The sequence below is a fragment of the Petaurus breviceps genome, unplaced genomic scaffold (assembly GCF_028583685.1).
Source record: "Petaurus breviceps papuanus isolate PSGF00001 unplaced genomic scaffold, PetGlider_PUasm1.0 110, whole genome shotgun sequence".
Lineage (NCBI taxonomy): Eukaryota > Metazoa > Chordata > Mammalia > Diprotodontia > Petauridae > Petaurus > Petaurus breviceps.
Window position 1 is genome coordinate 2,315,349 of NW_027185597.1, and position 17,771 is coordinate 2,333,119.

Here is a 17,771-nt window from a genome sequence, read left to right on the forward strand (position 1 = left end):
GGTGGGGAGAGGTGTTTGCTGGATCCTGGATTAGAAAGAGTATATTAAAAGCAGGATACATGAGCCAGCAGGAAGATGACTTCCTGCCTTCTGGGAGTCCAGGAGAATCATAGCAGCTACCTCAGTTCCCATGGAAACCAAGAAAGGCTAGTGGAATCTTGGTGGTCCTGTTTCCCTGGGGTCTGGGGATGGCCAAGGATGAAGCACTACATTAAAGAACTCTGCACTTGACAAGGTTAGAATTCAGTCCCACAACCAAAGAGGGTTCTAGTATTTCCAGAGAAATAGCATAGATCTTTGTGGTTTCCAGGAAAAGGTGCTGGAGCTCTTGGCCAGCGTCTCTGTAGCTCCTTATCCAATGATGTCTGGAAGACTTTGCATCAGTAGCAGCAGTAAAAGACCAGGAAGGGATGTGGAGTCATCTTCTTGGCTCAGTCGTCCAAGGGGTTAAAAAAACAAAACAAAAAAACCCTAAAACTCTCAAGAATGATAGGGGTCACCTGTAACTTCATCTTGAGAGGGAAGGAGGGGAAAGAGGACTCCCTTACCTAAGGGAGTCATTTGTTGCCTCCCCTCCCCCCTTTCTGGATTCACACATAATTTTTGGTTGGGTATTCAGAAGGACCTCGGGAGCCTCCTGGGGGAGGGGCAGAAGCAGAGTATCGGGCCATGTAATGGCTTGTGCCCCTTGAGCCGCCAGAGGGGCAAGTGCAGCACAGTAAAGACCCACCTAATATAAAAAGGCTTGCAGCTGCCCAGCCCATGTAGAGGCTATGCCCCAATTCCCTTTTCTGAGCATCAGCCACCAGGGGGTTGTAGAAATTCCTGATGATCTCGTGGGCAGTCCAGCACACAGGGATCAGGACCAGGACTGCTGAGATGAGGAAAATGACCCCTGAAGTCAGGACCAGCCAGGCTTTTGGTTCCTCGTCTTCTATACACGTGGTACACTTGGCCCCAGCAAGATAGATCAGCAGGCCCACCAGGGCCAAAAGCAGAGCGATGACCATGAGGGCCCTCGATGCTTGGACATCATGAGGCAGAGCCAGCATGGAATCATACACCTTGCATTGCATCTGGCCAGTGCTCTGGACCACACAAGCCATCCAGAGGCCTTCCCACACCACCTGGGCCACTACGATGTTATTGCCGATGAAGGCTGTGATCTTCCACATGGGCATGGCACAGGACACTAGACCTGATATCCAGCCCAGTACTGAAAGGATGATACCCAGGATCTGAAGGCCAGCAGAAGCCATGGTTGGAAGCTTAGGGAAGACCTGCCTAGGAAACGAACCAGTGCAGCCAGAGATCAGGGTAGAGTATCGATCCTGTCCCTTTTCAAAAGTGGGTGCTTCCAACTTCCCTCCATCCTAGCCTACCCTCCCTTCTAACATTCCCCCTCTCATCCCCTTCCCCCCTACTCTCCTGTAGGATGAGATACCCTATTTAGTGTATATGTCATTCCCTCCCTGAGCCAAATTCAATGAGAATAAGTTTAACCCATTTCCTTTTGCCTTCCTGTTCTTCCCCTCCATTGTAAACATTATCCCTTGCCTCCTATATGAGATAGTTTACTCCATTCTGTCTCTCTCCCTTTCCTCTCATTATATTCCTCTCTCACCTCTTGATATCACCTTTTAAGTATCATGTGGATTTTGGAACCTGGCTATAATTTTCCTAGGAGTTTTCTTTTTGGGGTCTTTTCCAGGGAGTGATCAGTGGATTCTTTCAACCTCTATTTTGCCTTCTGGTTCTAAAACATCAGGGCAGTTTTCCTTGAGAATTTCTTGGAGGATGATTTCTAGGTTCTTTCTTTGATCATGGCTTTCAGGTAGTCCAATAATTTTTAAATGATCTCTCCTGGATCTATTTTCCAGGTCAGTAGTTTTTCCCATGAGATATTTCACATTGCCTTCTATTCTTTCATTTGTTTGGATCTGTTTAACAGCATCTTGATTTCTCATAAAGTCATTAGCTTCTATTTGTTCCAATCTAATTCTGAAGGAATGATTCTCCTCAGTGAGCTTTTGAGATTCTTTTTCCATCGGCAAATTTGGCTTTTTAAGGCATTCTTCTACTCATTGCCTTTTTGAGCCTCTTTTGCCATTTGAGTTAGTCTGTTTTTTAAGGAGTTATTTTCGTCACTCAGACTCCCATTTCATAATTTTCTTGCATCATTCTCATTTCTCTTCCCAATTTTTCCTCCACTTCTCTTATTTGGCTTTCAAAATCCTTATTAAGCTCCTCTATGGCATGCAACCAGCATGTATTTTTCTTGAAAGCTTTTGCTGCAGAAGTTATGACTTTATTTTCTTCCCCCTGTTCCATGCTTTGATCCTTTGCTTTCGTCCCCAAAATAGGAGTGTAAAGTTGGGTTGCTCTGATTGCTTTGCTTCCCTGGCTTGCTGATGTTGCCACTCAATTACTTGACTTTTGAGCTTTTTGCCACAGTAGGACTCTGCTACCAGACAGGGGAACTTCTTCCCAATTGCTGGGGTTTCCTCAGCTGCTGAAGGTATTAGTTGGGTGCCCTCTGTGAAACCTCCACATGCATTGGCAAGATGGTCACAAACCCCAGTACCTCCACCTTAGACAGCAATCCAGATCCAAGTAGGTCAAAGCAAGAGTGATTACCCCTCAGACTGGTTGTTTGGTCCCCCTACAACCTGCAGGCTAGGAGCTGAAGCTACTAAGTGGCTGTGGCTGCACGGCCGCTGCACCTCTGCTGCTTCTCGCCCTGGGGGGCAAAGGTCCACCACACTTCTGAACTACTGGATCCTAAAGTCCACACTGCACTGCCCTCTCACTTTGTCTTTAGCATCTCTGTGTTTATAATTCTTGAAATTGGTTCTGGTGATCTGAAGTCCCTCCAGCCAGTGACTGGTCAGGCCTGCCCTGAGGCTAAAACCTCTGGCTCCAGCAGTGCCGAGCTTGGCTCCCAGAGCAATGCACTGGCTACTTCCTGCCAGTCTGCTGGTCTCTCATCAGTGGGAGGTTAGCTTCTCTGTGACATTTTGTGTGTTATATAGTTCAAAAGTTTCTTCTGAGTCACCTTTTACATGAATTGGAGAAGGTGGAAGCTGGAGCCCTTCGAAAGACCTGTTTCTACTCAGCCATCTTGACTCCACCCCCCAAGAATTCTTGAATAAACTGAAAGTTAGGCTAAAAAATGTCTAGATGTGATACTTCAAAAAGTTATTAAGTAAAATGATGGGGTAAAATAGAAAAAATAATCCACCAACCACCTCCTGAAAGATATCCCAAGATGAAATCTCTCAGAAACATTATAGCAAACTTTCAAAACTCCCTGGTCAAGGAGGTAATCCTATAAACAAGTAGGAAAAAAAATTTAAATACAGTGCAGCTACAGTTAGGATATTACAAGATCCAGCAGCTTGTGCATTAAGAGACCAAAAAGCTTAAATATTGTACACCCAAGAGCAAAAAATATGTATTTGCAACCAAGAATGACTTACCATCAAAGCTTAGTGTAATCCTGAATGGAAAAAAATAATATATTAAAAGTCTTTCAGGTATTTGTGACAAAAATACCAGAACTAATAGAAAATTTAACCTACAAGAATGAGGTGAAACATAAGAAGGTAAATATTAAAGACCAATTATAAGGAATTTAGTGAGGCCAAACTATTTCTTACTATATGTAAAAATGTTATCTGTAACTCCTAAGATTATTTTCATTCCTTGGGTAGTTTGAAAGAGCATAAGCAGATGGAAAGCTTGGGGTAGAGTTGAGTATGATGGGATCATCCTAAAAAAATGAAATTGAGAGGTAAAATCAAGCAATTATCTCATACAAATGAGATGTGAATGAAAGAATTGCTATAATGGAAGGCAGGAGGTGGTGGAGAGCTGGTAGAGAGTGCTAGAACCTTATTTTCATCAGAACTGGGTTAAGTAAGGAAAACATATAAATCTAGAAGAGTATACAAGTCTATTTAACTCACAAAGACATAGGATGGTGAGGGAATAGAATAAGGGAGGGATTCCTAGAAGGGTTTACAGATCAAGAAATAGGAGGGTAAGGGAACAAGATAAGGATGGAATTCTTAATAGGGTTGTGAATTAGGGAAGCAGTAGTTATAAGTAAATTAGATTTTAAAGGAAGAATAGGGTGAAAGGAAATGGACAAAATGATAAACAGTGAGGAAAATATGATGGAGGGAAATGTACAATTAGTTATTATAAATTTGAATGTGAACAGGATGAACTCACCCATAAAATGGAAATGGATAGCAAAATGAATTAAAAACAAACAAACCAGAATCCAGCAATATGTTGTTTAGAAGAAATATATTTTAAAATGAGAGATACACACTGAGTAAAAAAAATAAAAAGGCTGGAATATAATTAAATATGCTTCTGGTGATGCAAAAAAAAAAGCAGGGGTAGCAATCATTATCTTAGAAAAGTTAAAGCTAAAACAAATTTAGTTCAAAGAGATAAATGGGGAAACTACATTATGATAAAATGTACCATAAATAATGAATAATATCAATATTAAAGTGATATGTATCACACAGATAGTATTCAAATTTTTAAAGGAAAAGATAAATGAATTATGGGTGGAAATAGCAAAACTGTCATAGTAGGAAACTTCAATCTTTCCCTCTCACAGCTAGATAAAACTAACCAAAAAATAAATAAGAAAGAAGTCAGGGAGATGAATAGAATCTTAGATAAGCTAGATATGATAAGTATGTGGAGAGAATTGAATAGGAATATACCTTTATTCTCTGTAGCATATTGTACCTTTGCAAAAATTGGCCCTATATTAAGGTATAAAAACTGTATAGTTAGATGCAGAAGAACAATAAGGTACCTTAGAGAAAATATCCTAGACTAAAATAAGTCTCATATTTCATAATTTGATCTTTGGTACTAGATCATTTGGGCCGGACCCATAGCGAAGACCTTAATTCTTATAATTCAGAGATGTATAGACGATTAAAAGATAACTAATTCAAGTCTCCTATTTTAAAAATGAGAAAATTGAGGTTCAATGATTCTTTAAATAGTTAAAGGCTGAGTTGTGAAGAAAACATGAAATACTATTTATTTAACAGTTTGTGAATCTTAAAGTTCTATATAAATGCAAGTTATTTCTGTTATTATTATTATTATTGAACAATTTTAAACAAACACAAAATTATTTTTAGGGGAATTATTAAAGTACCCAGGGAAACAGTGTGATGTAACAGAAAGTTCACCAGTCAAGGAGTCAAATGACTTGTACTTTTGTCCTCATGCTTCTACTAATTTGTGTGACCTTGGGTGAATGACTTAATTTTTCTTTGTCTTCCTCTTGCAGAAAAGGAAATTGGAATTCAAACTTAACAAGAGTTAGGAGGCAGAGGAGAGGAGAGTAGGGAGAGCACTCTAGATATGGGGGGGACTTTCAATGAAAAGTCATGGAGTCAGAACTTAGAATGTCATGTGTAGAGTCACATACCATTGGCAGGAAGTTAAGCATAAGATTAAAAAGGTAGCAATGTCAGGTTGTGAAGGTCTTTCACAGTCAAAGAAAGAATTTTATATTTATTTTTAGACATCACAGGGAGCCACTGCCCTCTCCTTACTAGCTCCAGGACCTTGGGCAGAAAACTTCTCATTTGTAAAATGAAAGTTTCAACTGGAAGACACCTGATTCCTCTTAGAGCTACATGCTTGGAGTCATTGCTTAGTGGAAAGAACACTGTTGAAAGGCAGAATATCTTACTTTGAATGCTAAATGTATAAAGAATTATAGTAATTTGTCCTGCTAGATAGAATCACATATCAGTATGCTAAATTATCATTAATTATCAGCTAAATCATATTGCAAAACATGGCTATAACAGGCAGTAAAAAATATTCCTCAACAAATAAGTAACAAAGTAGCAAAATGCCATTACTATTACTCAATTCAGTGCCATGGTAGGTTATATCTTTCTTTTCTTAGATTCCTAGAGTTAAAGAATAAGAAATCCTTAAAAATTCAAGTTTTTCATTTTCTGTTCATGTTTCTACTTCTAATTTGATTATGTGACTCAGAAAGTGACATTTCCTCATTAACCACAAAATGGCCAATAGTGTATAACCTCATAAATCAGACTTTTATACTTTGTTATTGTTTCTACACGCAACTGGTAAATGAGAGAAACCAAGGAAAAACAATGGAATACCATTAAGACCTCAGTCTATTTTTTACTGAGATTATTTTAAATGACAAAATAATCTTGGAAGAAACTATGAATGAAATGTGTGTGTGTGTGTGTGTGTGTGTGTGTGTGTGTGTGTGTACACACAGAATGGGAAGCTAGCTTATTTGGGAATTTGTTGAGTTGGTACCCATCCATTCCAATGTGTGGGCTAGCTTTTCAATCCAACTTCTCTGCTTATTATCCATTACTTCCCTTCATACAATCTAGGAAAATGGCTTACATCCTTGTCTTTATCCCTTCCCCACCTCTTGGACCTTTTTACATGCCATTCCCTCTGTTTGAAATGCAATTTCTCATCAGCTGCCCAAACTCAACTCAAGTGTTACCTCTTACATTGAAGCTGTTCTGATCTCCCCAATAACTACTATCCCTTCATTATTTATATATGTATCAAGAAGCCCTGAGTTCAAATCTAGCCTCAGACTCTTACTAGCAGTGTGACCTGAGGCAAGTCACTTAATCTTGTTTTCTTTAGTTTCCTTATTAGTGAAATGTGCTAGAGAAGGGAATGGTAAATTACTTAAGTATTTTTGCCAAAAAAAACCCAAATGGGGTCACAAAGAATTATACATGACTAAAATGACTGAAAACAACAACATAACTGTACTCATATATATACATGGATGTTATTTAAGTATATATACACATGTATAAAACAATACACATATGTGACATAGATTCTTTATTATCAACCAACAAGTATTTATTAAGTACCTATTTTTTTGCACCAGGCACTATGCTATTCACTAGAGAGATACAGACAAAAGTAAGCAAATCCCTGTGTTCATGGAGTTTCCATTCGGGGGGGGGGGTAGAGCACATACATTTATTAGTATATATGATAAACAGAAAATGACTAGAAGGTAGTTTTGGGAGAAAGGGTTCTAGTGACTTTGAGGAGCCAGAGGCTAACTTGAGAAGGAAACCAGGGGTCCTAAGATGTGGAAGTGAGTAGGAAGTGAGTTAATTTTAGATACGGGGGATACTTTGGAAAAAGGCATTGAGATGGGTAATGGAATATATTTACGTATGCACTTATGTTGTCCTTGATTAACAATAATCTTTTCAAATTTTTCAAATTCTTCAAATTTTAAACATAAGCTCATCCTTGGTCTCCAATAAATCAAGAAGCATTTACAGTTAGGTCACAATTACTGGGAATAATGAATCCCCTGAATTGGCCACATGCATTTAAATTCGCATTATTCAAAGTTCTAATTAGGTGAAATATGCTCATTGTTTCTAGCTGAACAGTTTGAAAAAATATTATACTGTCTTTGTATCTACATTGAATAGTATTTAGTAGATAATCAATCTTGTGGGTTGATTCAGTCACAGGACCTTATCTGAAATGCCTGTCTGGTTTTACAATCTGTTTTCATCAGCATGGCTAAAAGTGATACTAAGCAACCCTATATCCTAGGTTCCTATAGGGTTACCTGAATGTCAATAGGTTTTTTGTATAGAATAGTTTATAGTTTATTGTAGAATAAGCCTCCTGTTATTTTGCATTAATACTACAAATATTTATAGAAGAAGACTTCTATCATTCTACTTGAATACTACACACATTTGGGTTCTATTGACATTCAGATAGCCCTGAAAGAACCTGGAAAATGGATATGGTAGTAGAATGGATAGTATCAGGCCTGGAGTCAGGAAGAATCAACTTCCTGAGTTCAAATCTGGCCTCAGACACTTACTAGCTGTGTAACCCTGGATAAGTCGCATAACCCTGTTTGCCTCAATTTCCTCATCTATAAAATGAGCTGAAGAAGGAAATGCCAAGCCACTCCAGTATCTTTGGCAAGAAAACCCCAAATAGGGTCACAAGGAGTCAGACTCAATTAAAAATGACTGAACAATAACAAAAGTGCCACAATTATCACTGCAATGAGAGTTCCCATTGTTTTAAAATCTTTAACGTGGAGGAGAAAATAGAAGAAAAGTCACTTCTGAGGTGCCACTTACCTATGGAAAGTGAAGAACTGAAGTATTAAGGGGCAGTAGGAATTCTTATTACCATAAACCTTCAAATGGAATTCAGCAAAGTACAAAGTAACTGGACCTCCTGGAAAGCACATGGTTATTATATGGTTGTTTTTTTTTTTTTCAGCTGAGGCAATGTACTGTACGTGTTAGCAAGGTTTATTAAAATCCAGAGGTGTGAGATTCATGAAGTTTATACTGAGAAAATGTAATTAAAATTTAACAGCTTAGTTGTCTCAATGGAAAGGAAAAAAGGTAGGATTCTTTGAGTCTTTTTTCACAAAGTACAGTTAATAAAGTTAAAAAAACTTTTAAAATGTTTGAAATTGGTATCAGAATATGTGAGATAAAAAAAAGTAAATGTACTATCAATTTACATTTGCAGAAAAGAACAAGAACATAGTCATATGAATATTTCGTTCCCCAATACTACCATTCTTTGAAACAATAATGAACCTACTTTTTCATCATAATCCTCAGAATGTTTTCAAAATCATCATCATCAAAAATCATTTTTGAACAGTTAATTACTTTCAGTACTTTGCTACAAGATTATATTAGGAGAACTGAATTTACTATGTTCCTAGCCTCTAGCCTTATAAAAGCAAAGAGACCTGCTAGCATGAACAGACAGAATTAAAAAAAATACACTCAACCAATACATAAATATAGGAATGGGCTACAGGAAATTTGCACTGTATTGAAGTATGCCTCTTATAGGGAGAAGTAACAGCAATAAATATGCAAGACATAAATGGGGAAAGTAATACACAATTGGAATAGTGCCAACACAGCATAGTTCTTGGCATATAGTAGGTGCTTTATACATCTAAATCCTGAACTGTGAAAATAATGAATTCCCTGAAGTGGCCCTATATTTTGAATTCTCACTACATATTCAGCTAGAAATAATGAACATATTTTGCTTAATTAGAACTTTGAATACGGATGAATTTAAATGCATATGGCCAATTCAGGGGATTAATTATTCCCAGTAATTGTGACCTAACTGTAAATGCTTCTTGATTTATTGGAGACCAAGGATGAGCTCATGTTTAAAATTTGAAGAATTTGAAAAAAAAATTGTAGGCAAAAATAAATTGGACTTTATGAGTGCAATGGAGTACTTGTAGAAAACACTACAAGTCCCAAGAGACTAGAGTATGCTAGTATTTCCTTAATATGTTAATGTTATTCTACGATAGCAGAATATTTGATTTTGGCACTGAATAACTCAGCCACCTATTATTTCATGACCACTGGAAAAGATTCAACATTTTGCCATGCTTTGTATTCTTGGAACTATAGAAAATGAACAAATCAATCAATGAACATTTTAAGTACCTACCATATGCTAGGTACTGTACTTAGGCACTGGAGATCGAAGTACAACAAATAAAATAAATTGTGAGGATGAATTGATTTCTGACCAACAGTAAAGTGTTCCATAAATCATTTCCCATTTATGAATTGGTGAAATGACTTGATCATATTCACACAAACTGGATCACAGTTTTAAAACAGTTTTGTTTCAGTTCATTTTCCATTCATCTTGGGGGAATGGGGAAAAGATAGCTAATTCATTGCTTTAAGGGAAGGTATAAAATATTGTTTGGTGTTGTATATTATAAATATTAATTGATTGATTTATTTCTTTTTTTCCCCTCTAAGATGGAAACATAATCTGTTTGCTAACTTTCTTTTTTTTTTAATTTTATTTATTTGCTTTTAGTTTACAACATTCAGTTCCACAAGTTTTTGACTCAAATTTTCTTTCCCTCCCTCTCCTTCCTCCTCCCCACTATGGCGGCATGTAATCTGATGTAGTTTTAAAAATCCCTTCACATTAAACATTAGTCAAGTTGTAAAGAAGGATTATAACAAATGGAATGAACAACGAGAAGGAAGGAACAAAATAAAACAAAACAAGTGAGACAGCAAGTAGTTTGCTTCAATCTGCATTCAGACTCCATAATTCTTTCTTTAGATGTGGATAGCCTTTTTCATCCTGACTCTTTTTTTTGTTTGTTTTTTATTTTTCTAGTTTTTTTTACTCAAATACTTTATTAACTTCTGTTTTACTTCATTCATTTTTGTAAGATATTGTTACAAATTTTTTCCCTGTTTTTCCCCTACCCACCATCACAAAATAGCGATCCCACTTGATATCCCCTCCTCCAATCTGCTCTCTGCCATATCTTCTCCCATACCCCCTCTGACTTTCAAGTAAGGCATGGTGGATTCTCTATGCCACAGTGCCTGTATATCTTATTTCCCAGTTACATGTAAAATAATATTCATAATAGTATATATATATATATATATTAAGCATTTGATTTTAAAACTTTGAATTCCAGATTCATTCCCTTCCTCCCTTGTCACCCACACTTACTGGGGAAGATTAGCAATCCAATATAATTTGTACATGTGTAGCTATGCAAAATATTTCCATAATAGATATATTGTGAAAGACTGACTATATTTCCCTGCCTCCTATCCCATCTCCCATTTGTTCTATTCTCTCTTCTGATCCTGTCCCTTTTCAAAAGTGGGTGCTTCCAACTTCCTTCCCCTCTAACCTGCCCTCCCTTTCATTACCCCCCCACCCTTCATCCCCTTCCCCCGTATTCTCCTGTAGGGTGAGATACCCTATTTAGTGTGTATGTCATTCCCTCCCTGAGCAAAATTCAATGAGAATAAGGTTGACCCATTCCATTTTGCCTTCCTTTTCTTCCCCTCCATTGTAACCATTTTCCCTTGCCTCTTCTATATGAGATAGTTTACCCCATTCTGTCTCTCTGCATCTCCTCTCATTATATTTCTCTCTCACCTCTTATTTTTACCTTTTAAGTATCATCCCTTCCCATTAAATTGGCCCTGTGCCCTCTATCTATGTATACCTGTACATGTGCATACCCACATTCACATATGTATTCATACACCCATATACCCTCCTATATAGACTTATATATGTATGTGTATATATATGTGTGTGTGTGTATACATATATATGTATATATATGTACACACATTTCTATTCCCTTCAATTATTCTCACACTGAGAAAAGTTTCATAAGTCACAATTATTGTTTTTCCATGTAGGAATGTAAATAGTTCAACTTTGATAAGTCCCTTTTGATTTATTTTCCCTGTTTACCTTCTCATGCTTCTCTTGCTTCTTGTATCTGAATGTCAAATTTTCTACTCAACTCTGGTTTTTTCATCAAGAATGCTTGAAAGTCTTCTATTCCACTGAATGACCATATTTTCCCCTGAAACATGACACTCAGTTTTGCTGGGTAGGTGATTCTTGGTTTTAATCCCAGCTCCTTTGCCCTTTGGAATATCATATTCCAAACCATTCCATTCCTCAGTGTAGAAGCTGCCAGATCCTATGTTATCCTGATTGTGTTTCCACAATATTCAAATTGTTTCTTCCTGGCTGCTTGTGATATTTTCTCCTTGATCTTGGAATTTCAGAAACTGGCTATAATATTCCTATGAATTTTCTTTTTGGGATCTTTTTCAGGAGATGATCTTATGCACTCCCAACTACTGGGTCCCAAAGTTCACACTGCACTGACCTCTCACTTTGTCCTTAGTATCTGTGTTGATAATTCTGGAAACTGCCACAGCTGCTGGTGATCTGAAGTCCCTCCAGCCAGTGGCTGGTCAGGCCTCCCTGGGGCTAAGACCTCTGGCTTGCATGGGGCTAGGGTCAGCTCACAGATACCTGTGCTGGCACATTCCTGCTGGCCTGCCTGGCTGTCCTCAGTGGGAGGTTAGCTTCTCTGGGTCATGTTGTGGGTTCTGTCTGCTAACTTTCTTTAGGTGGTTGGGAAACTAGTCTATATAGCTAAGCTGTCTAGCCATCTGGAAGAGACAGGTTATTTGGAAAGGAGAGGCAAATTGCTTGGGTTGTTTCCTCACCTCTTTCAAAGTCTGACCTATAATGTGATGATTTATAATCATATAGTGCTTTAGGGTTCAAAAACTATTTTGTTCACATCAAACTGGTGAGGTGACTGACTGATTCAAGTACAGGTGAAGTGGAAATGCCAAGGAATTGATCATGAATTCTATGCCTATACTTTGATGGACCTGTGATCTTGTTGTTACAATACTCCATCCAAGGTACAGGTTGTAATTCAGTAATCACTTTTCATGCTATGTGATACTTATCTATGTTCACCTGCTCATGTTCCATAGGGGACTTAATCAACAAAATTTCTCTAAGTTACTTGGCACTGTATAATACTGTTTCTTGCCACAAGACCAGTCAAACATACTCTTTTTTATTTTGGTCATACATTTCTCTGATAGCATTTTTTACATCATTCCTTTTGCTCAGTTCTTCATTAATAATGTATTTCATTCTACTCATATATAGAAATAATAATATTAATAACTAGTATCTACATAGCACTTTATTATTGAGAAAGTACTTGGCGTATATATATATAAAGTCATTTGACCTTCATAGCATGTCATGTATCTCCGTATTGCCTCTAAGGTGACCTTTACATTTAACTTTTTTGGAGACAGTGGAATTTCTTATCCAAGCCATAGAGCACCACTGGAAAAATGCTGTTGTATGATGAGCCTTTGCTTCAGGGAGAAGTTGGGAGTCCTTAAAAGCACCGAATTTCCCTGTGGCAAAGTAGCATACTCTTCTTCCTGCTTATTTCTTGGCTTAGCTCATCATTCGTGTTAGAACGTGTGTACAAGGTATGTGTCACGATGGAAAACTTTGGTGATTTGTCCACCCAAATGTGTGACAATATGGACAATGAACATTCTTTATCCATATCATAGGTGAGCATTTTTAAATGAGTAATCAAACTGAGTGCTTGAATGATTATTTAGGAGGCTGTGCAATATTCTAGGCTGTGACACAATCACCACAGTGTCATCTGCAAAGAGAGGATGTAAGGAATAACTTTTTCTATTTGGACTGTGGACTGGATATCCCTCTATGATGGTGGATCCTGGCTTACCCAAATGGATTTCAATGGTTGATTTTGATGTGAAAAAAAAAACCCACTTTTGTTTCCAGTTTCACATTGATGTTATCATAGAAGTGTTATCAAGTGAGATCACTTATTCTTAATTCTTCAGAGCAATCTCCATATTTTATTTATTAAAATAATAGCAGCTACTAAATAGAGAACATATAGTTTGTCAGAAAATGGAATAAGGATGATTAGACAAAGTCAAGTCAAAGATGCTAGTAATAAATGAAAGAAAGATTTTAGTAGATCTAATGTATATAATGTAATTGGACAAAGGTTAAGCATTAAAATACTACTGTTTTTGTAGGGTGCTGAGTTCTATTGGAATAATAATAATTATGATAACAACAATAACAACTAACATTTATATAGTATTTATTATGAGCCAGGTATTGAGCTAAGTGACTTAAAATTATTATCTCATTTAACAACCCTCACAACAACTCTAGGAAGTAGATGCTACTATCCCCATTTTATAGTTAAGCACAGTGAGGCAACCAGAAGTTAGCTGACCAGGGTCACACAGCTAATAAGTGTCTGAGGGCAGATTTGAATTCAGATTCCAGGCCAGCACTCTATCCAGGGTACCACCAATCAGTACAAGAGGACAAAGGTTTTGTAAATCTACATACGACTCCTTTGCTTCAAAAAGTCCCCTAAATTTAATCCTATATATTCTTTCATATGGGTAGAATGATAATAATGTTCATATAGAACCTAATTTGCTTTTTAAAATCCTAAAACGTTCTGTTCTATATACAAGAAATCTGCTTAGTTAAAAACAATAATTGTGTGCAGATCTTAGTCAATATACAGCATGAGAGCAGATGGGAGTGATGGTTGAATACTTCCTGAAAACTGAAAAACACAATTAAATGTAGATGTGATAAGAAGCAGAAGAAATTGCTGTGTTTGGCAATATCAAAGGTCTTTAGAAAGATGAAATCTTAGAATATGGAGATGGAGGGAGGGCTCTCTTTCTCCCATTTGTAAATCTTCCTTTGGTATCTGAGAGTGACCCTAGCAGCTGAGGAAAATGTGTGATAGTCTTTGATACTAAGTTAGCTCAAGTCAGGAAAAAAAAAAGCATGAACTACTGAGGAGTATTTCTTCCCCTTAAGTTAATTAGGTGATTGAAAGAAGTCTACTAATTCTTTTTAATTTTGTATAGACAAGACTGGGGAAAGGTTGGAATAAAGTTAGTTAATACTATAGATGGACTAATTACATTATTTTTTCACTTTATAGTTTATTTTAAAATGTTATCATTAAAATAGTTTGTTTAAATTTTACTTAATATAAAAGTACATTTTTATGCTGGGTGTCCCAAAAGTCTTAGAGCAGCATTAAGCTTTTAATTTAATAGTAAAGCTTAAAGCTGTACCAAGTCTTTTGGCACATACTAAATAAAACATCTGGAAATTTAAAGTCATCAGGGAAGAGAGAGCATGAACAGACTGTATATCTTAACCTCAGGGAAGAAATAAGCCTGGAAATTCATCCATGATTAAGGTATATTTTAAACTCTTGGACCAGGATATCTAAATTATAAGAGGAGTTTTTTGGCGAAATGAGTGACCCTTGTACTATAAGAAGAAGATACTTAATGTTTATTGAGCAAATTTTGAATGATTTAAAACTAAAGTCATGAAGTGATATCCATGAATGCCATATCCATTGCTAGATATATGATTTGAATTATTTTTCATGTTTCTTTGAATTTTCTATTGTTAGGGGACAGTGAAACAAATGTTTTCCCTGGAACATTCATTTGTGAAATGATTGAACAAAGTATCATTGAGATAGAGCAGAAAACTAGTTTAACAATTCTTAAAATACTGAGAATACTTAAAATACTTTGAAAACCTATAGGTATGTATACAGGTGCTACCACATTTTCCATTCATGTTTTTCTTGTCTATATCAATATAATGTGTCTAATTTTGTTTCTATCCCTTGACTCTGCTTCTCTGGTAGGTTGCATATCAGTGTTTTAGGGTATCATTTCTGGATAGGTATGGTGTTCTGGGTTTTGTAGTTATGGAAGAACGGTAACTTCCCACTTTTTTTTTTTTTAAGAAATTGGGATTAAGTAACTTGCTCAAGGTTACACAGCCAGTTATTTTGTGTGGGTGTCAAGTATCTGAGGCCAGAACCAATCCCGGGTCTCCTGACACTGGGGCTGGTGCTCTTATTCATTGCGCCACCTGGCTGCCCCCTCCCCCGCCTCCCCCCTCCACCCACTCTTTTTCTTAACAAATAGCACTCAGAAAGATGTAGGCATCAGCCTTGGCTAGGTTTTCTCCCCACTCTGCTTTGAATAGAAGTTTCTGTCTTCAAAGTGTCCAAAGGATGTTGGATTTTGCATATTCATGTCAGTGTCCTAAATTATTGCTATCCTTGAATTGGTTAGTTGTGATTTCTGTCTCATGTGGAACAAAAGTTAGACTGAATTCATGGCTCTACAGGAAGCCCAGCAAAAAGGCAATCATGCCTAAGGGGAACTTCTTAAACACCCCATACATAGGACAGGACGTCTAGCAATCAGGAACTAAGTTAGTATTTTTGCTGAATGTATTCCCTACATTTGAGCCTGTTTTTTCACTAGACCCTCTAGCTACTTGTGGATAAGCATTATCTTTGAGGAGATGTTTTGAATCAAGTATTCTTAATATATTACTTTAGTAAATACCTGCTTGAAAAGAACTATCGGGGGCAGCTAGGTGGTGCAATGAATAAAGCACCGGCCCTGGAGTCAGGAGGACCTGAGTTCAAATCCGGCCTTGGACACTTAACACACACACACACACACACACACACACACCGTGTGACCTTGGGCAAGTCACTTAACCCCAATTGCCCTCCAAAAAGCAAAAGGAAAAAAAAAGAAAAAACTACCAAAGAATGGTTGCCTGAATTATTTTTGTGATAATCAGGAAGCAAGACCAGAGTACAAATACAACCTCCTACCCTGGTTGTATGATCTTAGAGAAGTCACTTAATTCCTACTTGCCTCAGTTTCCTCAATTGTAAAATAGAGATATTAACTATAAATGTGTGTGTGTGTGTGTGTGTGTGTGTGTGTGTGTGTACTAACTCGAGTTGTGAGGATCAAATGAAAAAATATTTAAAAAGGGTTAAGACACAGTGCCTGGAACATAGAGGGGCACATTAGTTATTGTTATCATCATCATCATCGTCATCATCATCATCATTATCATCTTGGGGTAAATCACACCAGGGGGATTGAGTCATATGCATTTAAAATTACCCTGTAACCCCTCAGTTTTACTGCTAGAAATGTTAGGGGATTATATAACCAATCTCCAAGGACCTATGGTCTTAGTGGGAATGAGAGTAGCCATTGATTTAGGATGCCCTATACCTTATATGGGCTATATGTATATCAGACAACCAAAATACCAAGAGTTTCTTTTCATCTCAGCTGCTGACAGGGTAGCTAAAAAGATAATTCTTGTTCAGTAATTTCCCAACAGTTCTTCTTGCTATGAAATAAGCACTGCCAAATCCTTGGGAGTAACATGTATAATATCAGGAGTTTGAGTTGTACTTTTTTTTCCCCCCTTCTCATCTTCTAGCTTACAGAAATACCTTTTCATAGGTAGTATAGAAGAGATTCCAAGGATTTCTCTGATCACCAAGGCTAGCATTTCTGAGGGGCATCCTTAATCCTAAAAGCTATCCATCTCTGTTCTGCTGATAACCTGTATAATTATGAATATCTCTAGCTGTCATGGTTAAGGAGTTACATTCAGAAAAAAAAAGAAAAGAAATAGATGTTTGATTCTGAAACCAAAACAAAATCTCTCAACACTCTTTTATTTCGTTGGAGGTTTTAAATTAAAATATATAAAGCTTTAGAAATAACAAGGTATAAACTCATATGAAGAAGGAATAAAAAATATGTATTTCTTCAAAAAGGAATTTCAAACTAAATCTAAAGTGGGATTGTTGTTTATTTGAGTGGATCTAGCTAGAGCTATTTATTTTTAGAGGTACCAGATTAGACAGTAAAGGGAAAATCATTTTACAAACAAGTTCCCCAGAAGAAAATTGATGTGTTCTATAGACTTAAGAATTCTGAAACCTTCTTGTGAAACTTGTTATTCCATTGAAGCTAATATCTGCAAACTATTTTTTAAAGTCATAGGTTAATCTTCACACAGTAGGTTGAGAAAGAAAAAAGTTTTATTGCTTTCTATACTGAAGATGTGTTTACTGATTTCCCCCCAAATCATTGTTAAAATAGGTAAAGAGCACATCCAAGAAGTAATATTTTGGTTACTTTTATTCCTGTTTTTTTTCTTTGAGTTTACTGAAGCATTCACATTCTTAAAATAAGAGATAAATTAAGCACTAATCTATTATATAGAAAGTAGTAAAACAAAATTGAATTAATGAAAATTTCTTTGCCTTCATACTTGTTCCATGATTTTAATGTAATTCACTTTTATTCCTGCTTTTTGCCAGCAGTTATTTCCCAGTTTTATGTAGGAGGCCTGTCTTCTATTGACACAAACGGGAA

At 36.7% G+C, this 17,771-nt stretch overlaps 1 protein-coding gene across 1 annotated transcript; it reads right to left on the reverse strand.

The window, feature by feature from the left end:
- Window positions 1–278: 278 nt before the first annotated feature.
- Window positions 279–1,321, reverse strand: LOC138156689 (claudin-6-like). Its single transcript, XM_069082156.1, has one exon. It carries the CDS (start codon window positions 1,257–1,259, stop codon window positions 591–593), a length of 669 nt encoding a protein of 222 aa, XP_068938257.1. The 5' UTR covers window positions 1,260–1,321; the 3' UTR covers window positions 279–590.
- Between the last annotated feature and the right edge of the window lie 16,450 nt (window positions 1,322–17,771).